This window comes from Podarcis bocagei (genome assembly GCF_964188305.1).
Source record: "Podarcis bocagei genome assembly, chromosome: 1".
Taxonomy (NCBI): Eukaryota; Metazoa; Chordata; class Lepidosauria; order Squamata; family Lacertidae; genus Podarcis; species Podarcis bocagei.
Genome location: NC_138125.1, coordinates 137,766,271 through 137,785,934, shown reverse-complemented (window position 1 = coordinate 137,785,934; position 19,664 = coordinate 137,766,271). Strand labels below are relative to the sequence as shown.

The window sequence follows — 19,664 nt, the reverse complement described above, 5'->3', positions numbered from 1 at the left end:
AGCAAGATAGGCGCTGCAACCCCAGAGTCGGTCACGACTGGACCTAATGGTCAGGGGTCCCTTTACCTTTACCTAAAAAGGCAGTTATTAATCTATAATTGAAACAAAGCACCTGGCTAATAAAAAGTGGCTTGGGCAGGGTTGGGCAAAGGGCTCTGTGGGGTGATGAATCCTTCCATCTGTGAAGTAGTTTTTTCTAACCCGCTTAAAGAAGCAGTTATCAAACTGCTTCTTAAAAAACCCTCTTTGGACCCGGCCAATATGGCCGACTATCGACCAGTCTCAAATCTTCCATTCCTGGGCAAGGCGATTATGTGATTACTGATCAACTCCAGGGCAAGCCTAGAGGATGTGAACCATTTAGATCCCTTCCAATTGGGTTTCAGTTCCCTCACTGCGAGAAGTGAGGTTACAGGGAATCAGGCAGAGGGCCTTCTCTGCAGTGGCACCCTCCCTGTGGAACGCCCTCCTATCAGATGTCAAGGAGATAAATAACTATGTCTGATGTTTTAGTATGTTTAGTGTGTTTTCATATCTACTGGAAGCTGCCCAGAGTGGCTGGCTGGGGAATGATGATGATAAAAATAAAATAAAAAATACCGGCTTAAGGATGTAAAGTTGTGGTAGAGGGAAGTCACGTGGGTGAAATATTAGTTGCGGTAAACGTATGTCGGGGTTTTTTGTCTATGTTTGTTTTTGATATTTATTTGTGTTTATTGTTTGTGGTGTTTGATTTGACATAACAATTTAAAAATATAAAAAATAAAATACATTATAAATACAGTACAAACAAAACATTTAAGCTCTTTATTTCTTTTGCAAGTACAAGAAAAATCAGACTTATTAAAAATTAACTATAAAAAATTACTTGCATTGTAATACAACCAGAACTGCGGAATCCTGGACATTCCATTATACAGGTATCACTTTTCACAAAATGTTTCGATTGTGGAACGTCCCATAATTTTATAACAAAATAATCAAGCCAACCTCACAAGCAACTTGGTATTGGCTTCCTGCAGCCATTACTGCATTACAGTTTATTAAAGGCACATTCCTTTTTGTATATAAACGTGTCTGAGTCTCATGTTCATTAAATAACTTCATAATTTTTTTTAATAAATCTCCCATGGGATTGCTTTATGAGGCAGTATTCCCAGATTCCTCAACTAGCAGAATTTTTCTACATCTTGGGTGCCTCTTTGTTCCATAGCAGGTGGACAGATGCTGAACAGTCGGCATTTGCTCAGATCCCAAGTGATCACTCCATGAAGGATTAAGGAGGATCCTCCCCACCCCCAGGTGTGATTGTACAAGCTTTATTACACTTATTTATACCCTCTGATGCAGCATGCTATGACTTGTGTTTCCGCCTTGCGACACACTAGATCTTTTACTATGTCAGTTAAGATACTTGGTTCTGGAGAATCCTATGTCAGTACAGTGTCTGGATAGGTGATAAATTTAAATCTATACTTCAGTTGAGAATGCAAACAGCAAAATGGTCTTCAAAATGTGAAAACCCAATGGACAGGGATAACTTGCTAATAGTTCTATTAGTCAGTAAACTGAAACCATGACAACATTGTTTGCTTATACAAACAGCTGCCTCTTCCTGCCCAATCCCAGTTACCTCTATCTCAATTTCAATTTACACTCTCAGTGGCCTTTCTTTCCCAGGCCTGTTCTCCAAAATATGTATTCAAATACCAATTTTTAAGGTTAGACCATTGTTTGCTAGAGTTCATACTGGGGTGAAAATGTACAGTGTGCATTGGGACAAATACCTTGTGGAAATAAGTTATGAAGGACTATTGACAAAAACATTTTTTGGAACAGTTAGCTTTTTCCTAAATCATTTAAAAAATGATTCTGGGGGACGCTTGGAGAAATGTTTCTATAATGTTAAACATGCTATGCACCTATATCCTGGTGGATTCTGTTCATTCACGACATATGGTTCCCAACAGGCATTTCAGCAATTATATGAAAAAAAGACATACATTGACATGAGAAATACAGGGTGCCTCTTAGGAAATGATATACAAAAAAGGTCAGCAAACATCCTGATATTTACTTGTACCCTTTCCCCATTCATTTAAATCTCTGTTTACTTCAGTAGTACACCACATTTCTGAACTCCGTATTATTTATATAGGATTGCACAGAATATTGGCAGAAAAATCTATTTCCACAAAGGCCTGGTTTAGAGCATATTTTCCTCCATTCTCTCTCTCATACGTGGAGAAGAGCAAGAGTATATTGTCCTCACAGTCCACCCAACACACCGATTCCACCCTTTAGGATAGCAGCTGTCGATATATGTGGGCAATGTTTCAGGCAGGTGTATGAAAGAAGAAAAACGTCCCAGATTATGCCATGTTACACTGTATGCATTTAAGCCATAGGCAAACATTTCTCCCACGTGTGGTTATCAGGTGGGAGAGGAATTCCTTCTGAGTTGGGTTAAAAAGACATAATCTCACTTCACCCAATGTGCATAGAGAGACGTTTGGCCTGGTGTATTTTGAACCAGGCCAAAATATATGGTAAACAAGAACAAAGGGCAGGGGGATATGCAATACACATATGTGCACACATGCATGCATGCATGCAAGCAAGCACGCACGCGCGCACACACACACACGCACACACACACACACACACACACACGGGTCTTCCACTTGAACAGTGGGAACTTTGGATCCAAGCCATAGGCTACACCTATTTCTTTTTGCGTGTTATATTGTTTTTTAGACTAACCCTGTAAATTTTGGCATCCCCCCAAAATAAACTTGGATCTAGTTACTTGGTAGCTAATCAAGTTTGGAGTTAATGTCCAAATTACAGCACAGAAAAGTGTGTGTTGAAATTTTAAATTTAGCATTTCTCTAAGCCCGTAATTGTTTTGCCATAGGCTGCTTTGCAGCTCAGAGATTTTCCAGCCATAATGTGTGAAAAGGGGGGGGGGTGCATTAAATTCAACTAATAGTTCTCACATTTTGTCTGAAGAGTCACTCCCATGGGTGGCAAAAGTTTCCTTCTGAATTCACTGCGCATGTTAACTTTTCAGGCTACATTTTCATAAATATTTTCACATACATAAATCCATGGGGGGGGGGGGAAGCAATCACTGCAGTGATAATACTGCATATGATCAGATTAAAGCACATGGTTATTACAACCAACCACTGAAAGATTAAGATATTCGTATATGTTCTCATTATTAAAGTGCAGATACCCACCCTGATAGTAAGTGCTTGAACTATAATAGAATTAAAGCACTTTTCCACAATAGGATAGAGTGCTTGTCTCAAGGAAGACTGTTCCTTGGCTAGCCAAACTGAGGCGACTCCATTCTATTCAGTAAGATACAAGGTTTGTTCAGACCCAGGGAGTCAGCTGAAAACCCCTACACTGATGGAGAGTGCGGCTTCAGGTTTACGATTCTTAGCCATCTTTTTTTCAGAGTAATGATCATTCTGCACACAGTCAGGCTTCTGGCTACTGGAAAACAAAAAGCAGATACACTATTAAAGTTAGTCAATCAAGTATTAGAAATATATGCAAGGCAGACCTGAGTCTGGAACACAAAGCTCCTTGAAGCAGGGGTGAGTAGCAGGATCTGGCTGGCAGGCCACAGCTTGAGCTCTCCCGGCAATTGCAGGCTATTTTGATGGGCATTTCTACTGAGGAGAAATGTGGAATGATGAACTGCTCTGGGAGGTGAATCATAGAAATCCACTGCAAATAAATTCTTTCTGCAGGATTTTTCTTTATTGCACGTTTATAATATGCAAACCCTGAAGTGTATATAATTAGTATCCTAAATGTGCTGTAAAACACATAAACCTGAATCCTGTATTAGAAAATTGGGCAGAATCCCAGCATATCAAAGTGGATAAATGAGTTCATTTCCAAAAAGGCAAGGTCACTACAGATCAAGGGGCTGGATAAAAACAGCCTGTTCTGCTCTTCGGTTGATGCCATAGAAGCATTCCTTCAAACCCAGAGTTCAAACAAAAACAGACCAGCACATTCATGTGGTGTTAGTTAATGCTGGCTATGATTAACTTTAACTAGATCATATCCTATAATATGGTGGTTTAAAATTTCATTTTTCAATTATTCACATTCTTTCAAAATCAATTTTATTACCTTGCAGCAGACCAAATGTGCAAACAAGTACAACTGAATAGCCCTTGAATTTATGGCATTAAAATCTAAATCATAATTCATCCTACTAACTTTTGAGATAATACTTTGTTGTAATTAAATCTTTAATTTGACTCACTGAACATCATATGGAAATACAGCTGAGTGGTTTTCTAGCCCTGCATATTCCCTGATGCCAAACTGGTCACTGCCCAACAATGCAAGCAAGTAGATGCGTTACAATAATCCTTTGTAACCCTAACATCTTTTCCAGACCATGCTGTTGTCTTGAATAATACATATTTTGGAAAGAGTGAGACAACAACCAAAGTTACATTGTTCTAGAACAGATGTATGTGCAGAGGCCAGTCAACAGAAATGTGAAACATTTCTATATAACAAGGACTTCTTCATTTTGTTAACAGGCCTCTTTTCTAATTGCCTATTCAAATTCCAAATCTACATAAAATAATCCAATCACCACATTTGAGGACACAACTGGATTCATTTTACTGCTTTCTATGTTTAGACAATTTATATGGGCTTCTTGCTGAGAGAAAGGCATGGTATAAATTCCATAAAAAACTAAGATATACCTTGTTTTTTCCATAGCAAGTTGCTTCTGCATTTGTTTTCCAATGTCATCTTTCATGGTACTGAAGTCTTTACTGTCATCAAGTAGGAGATTCTGTTGTGCAAATTAATGAAATAATTGTGAAAACAATTCCTAATAGTACTCTCCTTATAAAGGCAGATACATTTTTACAAGTGGTATTTTTTACTAATGTCATCAAACTGCTATTCTTTTTTCTTTTGTTTGTAGAAATACATGACTTTCATGCAAAATAAAATTCTTGCGAAAGCGCTTTCCTCAGTTGGAAAGGAGGACAAAGCTTATTTATAAAACTTCTATCCTGCTTTATCAGATCAAAACCCCTTAACACAGCTAGAGGTTATAAGGAGAATAGGAATGCCCCTGACAGAAATGGGGAGTGATAGAAAACCAGATCTCCCAAAAGAAAAATCTCAAATCGTAAGTAAAACAAAAGATAGGCTACCATAAATGAACTGGCCTCATTATCTACGGCTGCAAGATACACCAAAACACAATTTAAAAGCACATAATTTAGGGCCTCAAAAGCATTGTACACTTCTGCACACATTCACCTAGATTTTGTAATTTACAGCTTATTAAATCTGGGTTGTATGGAGATTTAACATTGTGGAATCTTTTCCAACTTTGCCTGCAGCAACTTGTACTCCCTGAGAAGCCTATTTCAGTAGTTCATGAAAACCTGCTAAAACTTGTGGGCTCTGTTATCTGGGGATGCAGTGGTGGTGGTGGAGAAATCACTTGGAATTTTGTTGATAAATCAGTTTATTTACCTTCACACCAATAATATCTCCATCCTTCAAGTTGTAGGGGCTTAATTGTAAACTGTCACCTTTCTTCTTCTTTTTTTGCTTTGAAACTTGCTGTGTCTGAATGCAAATGAGAACATGTAAAAAGCATCATAAACTAACAGAGGTTACTTGTGATTTTGGTGCAGAGAGTGAGAATATTTTATATTCCCTATATTCCCAGGTAAAAAATAAAACATGTTTTTACGACTGAAAGGTAATTTAAAATTTTAAAAAGAAAAACTGATTAGGGGTGAAGATATATGGATTTGCTTAAAAAAAAAGGCCTCAATAAACTTATGAGGATAAATATTAATATTTATTGCTAAGTGTAAATGCTTCCCTGCTTAGGAGCACTAGAAATAGATTACGTTCTCCATCTTGAGATTTTGCAAAACAAAAATCCTTGTGCAATGGGATTTTGTTTCTCTATTCCACACCTCCAGCCTACTGGGCACCCCAAAATCTGCTTCAGAGGGGTGCCCAACCTTCCAGAACAGGTTCGGGGATGTGGGGTGAAGCAGAGGAGAGGAGATGAAGCTCAAGTCTCACTTCATGAGCAGAAATCCATTCACATCACATTGGATCTCATCCACCGTCATTTTCCATGTCTCAAATATTAAGCACACACACGCTTGTGTGTGTGAGAGAGAGAGAGGGGGGGGGGAGGTAATTTTAACACATACAAATGGGGGAGGGGAGATACATTTTGCCCCCATGTAAAATGTGCCACTTCCCATTTTAGTGGGGTTTTTCCCATTTGGCTTGTAATCTTAGCACATACACAAATATGATTGGCTGCATGACGATGATGACGACGACAGCATCACATTAAAAGCCAGTGTAGTGTAGCAGTTAGATTGTTAAGACTAGGACTGATGAGACTCAGGGAGATACCATTTAGCCTTGAAGCTCACTGGGTGACCTTGGGCTAGTCACTGTCTTTATCCTGCCGCACAGTTTTGTTTTGAGAAGAAAACACGTTCTCTGCCTCAAGCTCCCTGGAAAAGGGGCAGAACATAAATGTAATAAAAGGTAAGGTAAAAGGTAAACGACCCCTGGACAATTAAGTCCAGTCAAAGGGGACTATGGGGTGTGGCACTCATCTCGCTCTCAGGCTGAGGGAGCCAGCGTTCATCCACAGGCAGCTTTCCAGGTCATGTGGCCAGCATAACTAAACCAGTTCTGGTGCAACAGAACACATTGATGGAAACCAGAGCGCATGAAAATGCTGGCTGCCTTCCCTCCGCAGTGGTACCTTGGGTTACAGACACTTCAGGTTACAGACTCCACTAACCCAAAAATAGTACCTTGGGTAAAGAACTTTGCTTCAGGATGAGAACAGAAATCATGTGGTGGCGGTGCGGCAGCAGCGGGAGGCCCCATTAGCTAAAGTGGTACCTCAGGTTAAGAACAGTTTCAGGTTAAGAACAGACCTCCAGAACGAATTAAGTTCTTAACCCAAGGTACCACTGTACTTGCACTTTGACGTGCTTTCGAACTGCTAGGTTGGCAGGAGCTGGGACAGAGCAACGGGAGCTCACCCCGTCACGGGGATTCGAACCGCCGACCTTCTGATCGGCAAGCCCAAGAGGCTCAGTGGTTTAGACCACAGCGACACCCACTTATCACTGACAGGATGAGATTACCTCAAGAATAAAGCTGGGGTTTGTTTTTTAAAAAAAGAAGAAGTGGTGCCAAAGCTGTAAACCAGGGAAAGAGAAAAGGCAGTGAATTACCATATTTACTTGAATGTAAGGCGCCCCTTTTTGCCAAATTACGTTATGAAAATTAGGGTGCGCATTAGATTCAACGGCACATTACATTCGAATAAGTACAGTATGTTAATTTTCCTTGACTGTTCCCATCACCTAATCTTAACTTTTTACCCCTACATTGTGAATCTTTTCTCTCTCTTTTTTGGTGCATTATTGCTTTCTTAAAAAAAGAAAACAACCCCTATACTACTACTAATTACCATGATGAGGATGACACAACAATTCAAAGAGGAGCTGGCTGTGTCTGCTAGTGTGTGTGCCTAGAGGGCCTTGCTTGCCCTGTTTCCTGGTGCTCTGCTCCCTGACCCCAGTAGTGGCAGTCCTTACACACTGCACTACTCTGCTCCCTTCCTTCTTCTCTCCCCCTTCATCTCTCCCTCTCCAGCCCAGATCACGGCTGCTCTCCTTCTTCCTTTCCTTCCTTCTTTTCCCTTCCCAACCAGAGAAGGGAAGAGGGATCAGATGGAAGAAAGAATAGAATGTGCACCTGTTTTTGACAAATTACGTTGCGAAATTTAGGGTACACATTAAATTCGATGGCACATTACATTTAAGTAAGTGCAGTAGTGTCAGTCAGCACAAAGAACAGGTAAGAACAATATTAAAAGAACTTATCCTGTTTCTCTCTCTTTCAACCCTTCCTGTGTTAAATGTCATTGTTACACAGGATCTTTTATTTAGATAATGTGAAATGTCAATCTGAAGGTATCTGAAGGTATCTGAAGAAGTGTGCATGCACACGAAAGCTCATACCAAGAACTAACTTAGTTGGTCTTTAAGGTGCTACTAGAAGGAACTTTTTTATTTTGACTATGGCAGACCAACACGGCTACCTATCTGTAATTCAAAGAATTGTTGACAATATTGCTCCATGTCTCTGGCATCTTTTAGCTTACCCAACTACATATTGGTATCCATTCAAACTTCTCAGGAGAATATTTAGCAATTTCAATTTGCTCCGCTGGTAATGAGTAGTATGAAGCAATTATTTGTCTCAATGCACATGCTGTACACTCTTTGGAGATATCCCATACCAAATCCACAGGATGGTAATAATCTCTTTCCCCTGGTATGCCCATCTGCACTCGCAGAAGCAAATCCTTTGGTCTGTAATAAGAAACATACACAATGCAATTAACATTCTCAAAATATATGTCTACATTAATGTCACAGAGAATCCGTAGATTCCCTACTCTTTAAAAAAAAAAGTACTATAGAAGAAAAATTCAGAATAATTGGGATTTGAAAGAAATATTTTACAAGGTTTTCTAAAACCTGTTTTGATGAATTGTGGCTGAATATCTTACCCAAGATTCTCTTCCTTGTGTAAAGGCTCTATACAAATTTCCACTCTGTTTCCTAGTTTGAATTTACTGAAAAAGAAACATAGTAAATATTTTAAATTCAGAATAGGAAAGGCAGGATATAAATAATTTTTTAAAAAATACAAGTTCCACATTTAGGAGTTGGATTTTGAAATATCATAGACTGTCAATTTAACTGTTGCCAGAACAATTATACACAGGGTAGTTAGAAATCCTCTGCCTAATTTATACAGACAGAACAGATTACCTTCCTGAAAAGAATTAATCAAAAAGAGGTCTAGGCCACAATCAATGATGCTTAGTGTGTTTTAATTGCTTACGATAGTAAAGAACAACTGAATGAATGCTTGCAGGACAGCAATTTGCCTACTGAAAAGTAAAACCCACTGAAAACTTTCTTTTAGGAAACTGGATTTCAGCCTCAAAGTATGTGAATCATAATCCCACCAAATTCAAAGTGACTTACTCTTAGTTAAGTGTGTAGGATTGCAGTGATACTTAAAAATAATGGTAAAAATATATTGCATTAACATTTATTTAACTGAATGTTATACATAGAAACCTACTGGAGTTGCTGCTTATTGTTTCGTAAAAGCCTGCAAGGGCACTTATTTTCCATTGTCCAAACTCGGAGAAACTCAGGTAGTGAAATACTAAACTCTTCAGAGAATGGCAAAGTCATCACCTGAAAAGAAAAGTACTTTGCTAGCAATCTTAGAATAAAAGTTAGTTTAACCTCAGAAAACTAGTCATTTTCTAACTTGCAGGACTACAAATGTAAGCATAATTTTTAACCACCACATCACATTTCTTTTAATAACTTTACTATTTCCCCCAATATTATTGAAATGCAATGTTGCAGAGGGTCCTAGGAATTTTTAATTTTCTGTTAAAATCTACATCACATAAAATCTTCAAAAGATAATTCCCCACACTGCAACCTCTATATGCAGTGCTACTGGGAGCAGATCTCAGACTTATACGCACTCTATTTTTATGCATAAAGCTTAACACCAGAATCAGGTGGAACAATGCTTATTTGAGCATGGAAACTTCGGTACACAACTGGCTTTCATGTTACATTCTAGTTACAAGGAAAGACAGAAGAAGGTATACTAGTCCAAAACTCTCCCCCAATCATCTGTGTGTAGAGGCTCGTAGAGGCTCCTTTACTAATCCACACTAGTCTCACCAAACAACAGTTGTCTCTGGGATGTAACACAGGACTGGTTCACCCGTCACATTACATGATACTGTAGTTTAATGTAAATGAGTAGCAGGCCATTGCAGGCTGCTCAAAAGTTTCTACAGCATTTCTCCCCTGCTCCTGCTACACGGCAGAAAAAGAAACCGGAGTCTTGACTTGTTGTGTTGCCTAAAACTGGCTCATGGCTTGTTTCATCTGAACATGGCTTTGTTTGTTTGGACGAAACTAATCACAAACTGGGGTTTGGGCAACGCCCCTCCTGCCATGCCACAAGCCAGAATCTGTTGTTCAAACGGGGCTTATGGTTTCTGTTCTCCAAACAATTTATAGTGATGAGCCAAGATCAGAACTTTTTAACATTTATGATTTGATTGGAGAAAAACTCATTCATATTAAAACATAGTTTGTATTAAACTATGTCTTAACTGGGCTACAGCCAATTTTCCTTGTCAACGCAGTGAAATCTCAATGAAAGTTGTATGTCTTGGTTTTTCCCCCTTTAAGAATTCGATTACTGTTCAGGAACTTAGTGGTAGAGCCCGCAAAAGACCTTGGGAAGGTGTCCAGGATTAAACCTATTAAAAAGGGTTTCAGATAGCAAAATTGAGGAAAAGCACTGTCTGAGATCTTAGAAAGCTGCTGTCAGTTGCAGAAGGCAGTTCTGGACTAGATGGAGCAATGGCCTGATTCATTATGAAGCAACTGCTTATGCTCATGTTTCACCTCACCTAAAAGTTTCCCGTTAGTTAAAACTGACAATTTCACAAATATTACCACCAACCTCTTACACCCCACACACGAAGGACACATACACAAAAACCATTAATAAAGGAACTCGGGTCAAAATGCAGAGTGGTTCCTGCGATACTGCATCTTCTGCATTCACATACAGAAATTGCAATTCTGATGAAAGTGTCACATGAGTCTTGCAGCTAAGGACACATGAAACAGATGACAAACTGCTAGAAGTGGATATTAGGAAGTGTCTCAAAAGTCCCTGGTTGTACTTACCACTGAAAATGGCATCTAAGCAAATGCCATATCAGAACATACTGGAGACAGAGGAAAGGAAATAAAAAATATATATTAATAGATCTTACTTAATGAGTAGATTTGTCTTCGCTTAACAAAATGTAATATCTAACCTGCATCTTCAGGTCTTCCAGGAAAGCGTCTCCTGAGATCTCTAGATCACCCACATAACATAGGTCAACTTCACCTTGTAGAAATGTTGGTGTATCTTTAAAGAACATCAAGAGTCAGAGTTTAATGAAATTTAGAGTTCTTCAGTTACACAATTAGTAAAACATGAATTGTGTTATCAATACTAAACTAAAATGGAGCTCCAAGCTCTGTGCTCTCCCTCACCTAATTAAAAGAGAAATAAATAGCCCTATCTCAGTGCCTTACAAGGGCTTCCCCTTTCTTTTTAAGCAAGTGTCTGGTCCAAGAAATTATTTACACTGAACTTCAAAAAATAATAATAATAATTAATAATAATAATAATAATAATAATAATAATAATAATAATTCAAATACAAACTCTTGCTGACATGGTGATACGGGGATGGCTAAATAGCTACTTCCAGGGCTGAAAATATATTTAGTTTTTGGTTTTGTTTGTTTGTTTCTGTGTATTGCTTGGGGACTTATAACTTACCTCCAGATGTGGACAGCTCCAGTGCTTCCATTTTTTTGCAGACAGAGTTTCCTTGGTCTTGCCTGTTCCTTTTGTGCCTTGACTGAGAGAAGGCTTTGTACCACCAGACAGACACTTTCAGGAACCCCTTTGGGAATTAATGAAAAACATTCTATAATTTACTGCCACAAAGAAACAAAAAGTGTGGGCTTTAGAACAGATACTAATTGTAATACTTCTGAATAAAGAATTAGACAAAAACAATGCAGAGTGCTCAGTAGTCTATGATTTGCAGATAAATCCCAATGCCCTGCCCCAGGTTGATGGATGGAGCGTTAGGATGGCACACAGTCGTCTCCCCCCCAGCCTTTATTGAAAATAAGCATATTTTTTCAGATTTAACTACCAGGTTTTCTCTGGGAAAACTGATTACATTACTTCAGCATGCTGTTGTCACTGCTATGCTGAAACTGAAAGGCCAGCTTCCTAAATACTACACTTTAATACAAAAAATGTTATTTCACCTTTGGCGGAAGCTTCCCCTCAGCAACATTCAGTATATCCCCACTGCAGATATTTAGTTCCTTTAGTGTGGCAGCCTGAGGAATCAAAAGTAAACATGTAAGAGAATACAGAAAACGCAAAAGATAGCAATGTTTTATCCATAAGGGGAAAAACCCTCCAAAGTTTGTTTCAGCAATGGGAAATCCTCTGCCCCAAGCCTGCCCCCCACCCCTCAACGACTCAGGTGTACCAACATGGCTGCAAAGGAATAACTGGGAACCTTAAAATGTGTTCCTGATTGTTCCTTGGGAAGTGGGGCGCGCATTTAAAGTGCTTGTTGGGGTGTCTGGTATCTTCTCTCTCTTACAAAATAGATGTTGGCTTATATTACAGGTGTAAGTTCTGTATTATTTTATTAATACTATCGCTACAAGTCTTTGGTTAGAACAATACACCTATGAGAAAAAAGGGCACCAAATGCAAACCCCTCTGGGATTAGTTCCACTCAGGAAATTCCAATCCGAGATCCTGAGTGGAGCTGATTCTTGTCAAAAGTGAGGTTTCAAAGTCAGTGCCAATCAGCTGATTATCAGGGACTTCAAGTCCTGCTTGGATTGGCTAGGATTTCTCTTTACAGAGTGGCTACAACTCAAGCTGCATTGCAAAGGTAGACTGGGTGGTGTTAGGTGATTAACAGGTGGGCCTGCTGAGCATCCAGGTCACTGCCAGGTTCTGTTCCCCACCCACTGACTAGATGCTGCTGCTGTGAGGTCAACATGTACTCAGTTCCATGATGGAAATTGCAGGCTAGGTCCCACACAGCCGTCCTATGGTTCGGGAATAAACCCTTTCCCATGGTCTGAAAAAACACAGTCTGACTTGTATTCCAGATCTGACCCACATCTTAAAGAAAATACACAGATTCCTGGGTAAGAAGATTGCAGAAGTAATGAGAAACATTGTAGCCTTTATCTTGGAAAAGCCAGGGATTGATTTTGGATGCCGTATTACAGGCTTCCTCAACCTCGGCCCTCCAGATGTTGTGAGACTACAATTCCCATCGTCCCTGACCACTGGTCCTGCTAGCTAGGGATCATGGGAGTTGTAGGCCAAAAACATCTGGAGGGCTGAGGTTGAGGAAGCCTGCTGTATTAGGTAAAATAGTCAATTGAAGTAATATATGGTAGTATTACTTAATGGTTAATACTCATGGAACTTTGAAGTGTCAGGCATAGCCCTATTGGCTTTAGCCCAAACGTAGCAGAGTTTCCCTGCACAGCGAGGAAGCTAGTTGCGGCAGTAATGACTAGTCAGCTAGACTCAGAAGAACTATTTACAGGATTTATTAAAAGGAAAAATAAAACCAGCAGAGTTTCTGCATACAAATAAAAGCAAATAAATCCTATCTTTCTTTCTCTTTCTCTCTCTCATAACCATACACAGCACTTCTAACTCCTAACACACCTCACATCAAACTGTGCTAGCAATCCCTAGATAACAGAGTTGAGTGCTGCTCGTTAACCAATCAGAGTGAGTAGTTTCTAGGTCAAGCAGACCTGGGCTTTCTGCCAAGAGTAAATTGACACCAGCTTGAGTTAATTGGAGAAGCTAGAATCTGCAAGTTTCCCACGAGAACCAATTAATAGAAACTGAAACCGAAACTGAACACCCCCTCACAGATTCTGCTGAACAATTAACTCCAAATACACCTATGTAGGAGATTATTTTTCCAGCAAACCTAAACCCTTGCACATACGCTTGTTCTTTATCTTTGCCAATGGTTTAGTTAACACATCTGCTACATTTTCTTCACTTGACACATAAGTACAGGTGATTACATTGTCTTGTACACAGCAACGTACATTTTGGTATTTTACAGAGATATGTTTGGAACGCGATTTGAAACCCTCTGTTTTACTTAATGTTATACAAGCTTGATTATCAATGTAAATTTACATTTAAATCTGCTAACAAATGCTTGAAATAAATCACCTCGTTGCACAATTCACTCAATGCGGCGTACTCTGATTCCGTTGATGACACACTTACAACGTCTTGCTTGCGAGACCGCCAGCTGATTAAAGCTCCACCGACCATTATGACTAGTCCTGTGACAGATTTTCTATCTGGCAAATTTCCCCAGTCACTATCGCAGTAGCAACTCAACATTTCATCCTCTGAAGAATTTAATTGTAACATATAGCCAATTGTCTGCTTGAGATACCTCAGAACTTGTTTTACCCCTTTCCAGGCATTTAGTGTGGGTTTTGAGACCAATCTACTTAATATGCCTACTGCATAGCTAATATCAGGTCTGGACCACTGTGCTAGATACAATAAACTTCCAATTACAGAGTGATATACATCAGGATGTTCAAATTCAGGACTCTCATCTATATGAAGTGTTTTTATGAAACCTGGATCCATAGGCACCGCTGCCCCTTTGCAATCCTGCATCCTGTATGTAGTCAGTAGTTGTTTAACTTTGTTCTGCTGACTAATTAGACAGCTGCCATCTTGGGCCCAGCACACTTCCAACCCTAGATATGTCCTAACCGGGCCTAAGTCCTTCACTTTGAACTTACTGGACAATTGCTTGGCAAATCTTTTAGTTTGTTTATCTGTTTTACAGGCATACAATACATCATCTACATAAATCAGACAAAACTCTTGATCACTGCCTGTACCACGTACATAAACACAATTGTCAGCTGTACTCTGCTTGAAACCAAATGACACTAAGGCCTCATGGAAACATTTGTTCCAAGATCTTGCAGCCTGTTTGAGACCGTATAGAGCTTTGTTTAATTTTAACACTCTATTGGAACCTGTCTCATAACCAGGCGGTTCGGCTAGATACAGGTCTTCTGATATTGATGCATGTAAATATGCAGTCTGAATGTCAAAATGGTTTAACAGGAGTTTTCTCTTTGCTCCAAGCGTTAAAATCAGCCTTACACTGTCCCCCTTAGCAGTTGGGGAAAAAGTTTCGTCATAATCTTTTCCAGGCCTCTGAGAATATCCTTGAGCCACTAAACGAGCTTTGTATTTGTACTCTCCTGTCACCAGAGGTTTAAGTTTGTACACCCACCTGCAGCCTACAATCTTTGCCCCCTCAGGCGCTGCTACTGGTGTAAAAACCTTGTGCTCATTCAGAGAGGACATCTCTTCCTCCATTGCCTGTTTCCAGCGCTCTGCCTCCTCTTTTGGTAACTTTAACACCTCCTGAAAACTCTTGGGTTCTGCACTTACACTAAACACATTTGCAGTATCAGGAGAAAAACGCACCGGAGGCACTCCTTTGTTTTGTCTTTTAGATCTTCTGGGAGAAAATTTTTCTTCTGACCCACTTTCCTCCTCAGAACTACGACCTCTCTTTTGTTGCTTAGCAACTGGTCTTTGGCTAACTCCACTTTCTTGAGAGCTCTTATCTGAACTTTCCTCCCCCTCAGACTCTGATTCTCTGTGTTTACCTTCAGAGTCATGAAGCTCCTGGGAAGGTTCAAACCAAACCTCAGTATTGGCATGTAGTCTCTCCCAGCCACTATGTTCACAAAAACTGGCATTCCTGGAGATCACAATGCCATTTGTCCCTTCTGCAAAGCGGAAACCTTTTCCCAGCTCCTGGTAACCCACAAACACTAACTGTTTGGTCTTAGGATCTCCCTTCTTTCTCATTTGTTTCGGAATTAATACCCAGGCTTTTGATCCAAACACATGCAAGTGGTCAATTTTGGGTTTTTTCTGAAACAATTTAAAGTATGGGGTTGTACCTATTGTTTGATGAAAGAGCCTATTTTGGAGATAACACGCGGTGAGCATGCTCTCCCCCCAATAAGACATGGGTAAATCAGCATCATCAAGCATGGCAAACATCATATCCTGTAAAGATCTGTTTTTTCGCTCTGCAACGCCATTCTCCTCTGGGGAGAAAACGTTAGTTTTTCTATGCCCAATGCCACGCTTTTGTAACCAATCTCTAAAGGCATTTGACATAAATTCGCCACCTCTGTCCGTCTGAATCCTTCTGAGTTTAACAGACAGAAATCTTTCCACAGATGCCACCCAGCCTTTAAACTTAGTGAACACGTCACCCTTATTCTTCATGGGAAAAACCCAAGAATAACGCGTGGCGTCATCCACAATTGTTAGTGAAAAACGCGATCCACCCCTGCTTACAGCAAATGGACCAATTACGTCCATGTGAACCAGCTGTAGCGGTGACTCACTAACTCTGTCACTTCTGGGGTAAGAGACTCTGTGGGTTTTAACCTTTTTACACACATTACAATCAAGGTACTTGTTACAACTCTTTAAATTACCCCCATCAGCCAATTCAGACATTTTTAGTACACTTTTCCAGCAAGCATGCCCCATTTTCCTATGCAATAAGTGCACACAGTTGTCATGTATAGCTTTGTTATTCACTGCAGGCTGAGATTTACTGACTACTGCTGCAACTTGAGATCCTGCTTTAAGCCAAAACAAGCCTCCCTCTGACTTAGCAGTGCCTAAAATCTCACCAGCCTTCTTAATAATGCAACTGTCTCCTTCAAAATACACTTTAAACCCAGCTTTTAGCAAACAATCTACAGACATCAGATTGCTCCTTAATGACGGCACACAAAGTACATTTTGCAGGCATTCACGAAGACAAGGAACAAAAACTGCACCCCCCGAAATCACTTCGGAAGTACTTCCGTCTGCTAGAGCCACCTGGCTGCGCTGTGCTGAGTTCTTGGAAACAAACAATTCATCTGAATTCACGATGTGGCGAGACGCTCCCGAATCGACCACCCAGACCGCTTGTTTCTCATCAGCAATCTTGACCTCGCCGGTCACCAGCTGAGCCGACTGTTTTCGTTTGAAGAATTTCCTTTTACGCTGCTGCTGCTGCTGATCTCGTCTCTGCTCCTGCACCGGCCACTGAGACTTGACCAACTCCGGACATTGTCGTTTTAGATGCGCTGAAGACCCACATCGGAAACAACGCCTAACAGCAAACGCTGACTCCTCACCGGTACGCTGCTCTTGCTTCACCTCTGGCACGGCATGAGAACTCCTTCCAAACCGCCCACCTGTAGAAGCCTCTACAGCCAACGACCTTTCTTGCCTCTTCTGCCATTCTTCAATCAAACGCCCAGTAACGTAACTGACTGATAAATCACGCTCCTGTATGCCTTCTAGAGACAAAACTAAATTATCCCAGCTTTCCGGGAGAGAACTCAAAATAATAGCCACCTTCTCCTGCTGGTCTAACGCACAGTCTCTTTCCTGGAGCGCAACAAACTTTAACTGTAAACTGTGTAGGTGTTCCTGCATTGTAACCCCAGGCTGTAACATTGCCTTGTACAATGCCTTGCGAATGAACAGCTTGGAAACCGCTGTCTCACGCACATGGAGTTCTTTAAGTGCTTGCCACACACCTCTAGCTGTCTTGATTCCCCTCACATAGGGCAACTGGGAATCTTCCAGCCCCAAGACAATTGTGGCCCTTGCTCTTTGGTCTTTATCGAGGTCTTCATCATCAGGCTTTGCAGGAAACTTACTCACCACTTGCCAGAGACGATCCCTCTGCAGCACTGCCTGCTTGCGTTCCGACCACAGCAAGTAATTGGAGTCATTCAGACGCTCAAAAGCCATCTGAACTGGTTGTGAGGTCATCTTGAGAGCGATGTCCCTGGAACCTGGAACCAGCTACTCACGACCACCGAGAGAGAAAACAGGAACCACAGCACCCAGCACTCACACGCTGCAGCTGTTGTCCTTGTGTCCGCTGCGTCACCAGCTCACCACGGTCAGGAACCAGCCAGAGAACAACAACTTCTGGAACTACTGGAACCAACGCCGTTGATGCTGACACCACCGCAACTCAGGCTGGCAGCACAATGCCCATAACCTCATGGAACTTTGAAGTGTCAGGCATAGCCCTATTGGCTTTAGCCCAAACGTAGCAGAGTTTCCCTGCACAGCGAGGAAGCTAGTTGCGGCAGTAATGACTAGTCAGCTAGACTCAGAAGAACTATTTACAGGATTTATTAAAAGGAAAAATAAAACCAGCAGAGTTTCTGCATACAAATAAAAGCAAATAAATCCTATCTTTCTTTCTCTTTCTCTCTCTCATAACCATACACAGCACTTCTAACTCCTAACACACCTCACATCAAACTGTGCTAGCAATCCCTAGATAACAGAGTTGAGTGCTGCTCGTTAACCAATCAGAGTGAGTAGTTTCTAGGTCAAGCAGACCTGGGCTTTCTGCCAAGAGTAAATTGACACCAGCTTGAGTTAATTGGAGAAGCTAGAATCTGCAAGTTTCCCACGAGAACCAATTAATAGAAACTGAAACCGAAACTGAACAAATACTACTCATTACTTTTGAGAGGGGCTAACTTAACCTGCAATTTCCATCTTGGAACCAAGTCTAATTGCTGATTTCATGGTTACAAAATATAACTTACATTTCCTACTTTTCTTTTCATTTCAGTTTTCCTTCTTGCACTACATCCTGCTCTATGTAATATTTTGCCTGACAAAGAGCTCTAGAAAGCCTGAAAGTTTGCCACATTTTTGGTGACCCTTTGGTTGTCCCAGTAATGGCATTACCCACCTGTGTACAAAAGAAAGGAGTGCACCTAACCAAAGCTCACACAAGAAAAAATAAAGAAAAAGAAGGGAGGGGAATGTAAGCAGTATACCCTATCTGCCTAGAGCAGAATATCAATGCCATTTTTAAATAACTGATTTCCAATTTGTAAAGGGCACTAAAAGTATTGAAGTAGTAATGGGTTAAATAATGGGGCTACAGTTGCACATGTATTTTGGACTAACAAGTATGTTCACAGGAGCTATAACCTTTATACAGTCTTTACAAAGTCCTATAGAAGTAATATCAAAAGGAATACTTATGTAAATGAATGTAAAAAATGAATGTAAAAAAATTAGCTTTTTTACTTCCTCACTTAACGCATCCCCAGCTTCATAGCACCAGTCAATCTTTCTCAAGTGCCAGTTGTCCCCTGCAAAAGAAACCAGGAAATCATCAAAGTGAAACATAAAAAATAACAAGAGTCACATCACGAATATTGTTCCTGCATATTTATCATTTTATTAAATACAGCGGGCCACATACAATGGGCAGAGCAATCCAAACCCTCCTTGTGCTGAGCTGGGGGGCACTGAGATTGAGCAGATGTCCTTTCACTCTGTTCAGCTGGCATCTTGCAGGCTGCCACCACCAGAGTAGCTCCAGAGTCATGTGCAGAGCTTCCCCTTCTGCCCACTGAATAAAAACAGTGTTCCAGAGGCAGGGAAGGTCTGAGCTGCCATCTGCAGACCTCGTCACTATTCCAGCTTGGATAATCCTGCCCCCCCCCTCTCTCATCCCTGGTTGCTGTACAGAGCAGCGCTGCAGGTGTAGGGGTGGCACTGCTGCTGCTGCTATGTGAAACCCCACCAGTTGGGGCTTGCATTGCCTCATAAGCCACACTCAGAGAGCATCTGTTGATAATCAACACTGAAGGTACTTAAGTCTATTGAATGTAATTGATCTACTCAGAGTATGACTAACGTGGGGTTATCACTCAATATAGAGGTCTGAGGTGGTGTAGCAAGAGAGATGCCATTTTGAGAATATTGTATTTCAATTATACCGA

General features: G+C 40.6%; 1 protein-coding gene across 5 annotated transcripts in view; it reads right to left on the bottom strand.

The window, feature by feature from the left end:
• Positions 1-779: 779 nt before the first annotated feature.
• The window catches only part of USP40 (ubiquitin specific peptidase 40), a 51,772-nt gene continuing 32,887 nt past the window's right edge, over positions 780-19,664 (bottom strand). For 3 of the 5 annotated variants that reach the window (XM_081198513.1, XM_081198515.1, XM_081198514.1), the window contains exons 23-32: positions 18,964-19,028; positions 12,030-12,104; positions 11,527-11,653; positions 11,012-11,106; positions 9,226-9,344; positions 8,642-8,707; positions 8,231-8,441; positions 5,542-5,637; positions 4,752-4,843; positions 780-3,507 (exon numbers count right to left, since the gene is read on the bottom strand). In XM_081198513.1, the coding sequence (XP_081054639.1) occupies positions 3,399-3,507; positions 4,752-4,843; positions 5,542-5,637; positions 8,231-8,441; positions 8,642-8,707; positions 9,226-9,344; positions 11,012-11,106; positions 11,527-11,653; positions 12,030-12,104; positions 18,964-19,028 (1,055 nt within the window). In that variant the 3' untranslated portion in view covers positions 780-3,398. Of the gene's footprint in view, positions 3,508-4,751; positions 4,844-5,541; positions 5,638-8,230; positions 8,442-8,641; positions 8,708-9,225; positions 9,345-10,877; positions 10,919-11,011; positions 11,107-11,526; positions 11,654-12,029; positions 12,105-18,963; positions 19,029-19,664 lie in introns of those variants that run through there. The other 2 variants (XM_081198516.1, XM_081198517.1) reach the window with 2 other exon arrangements.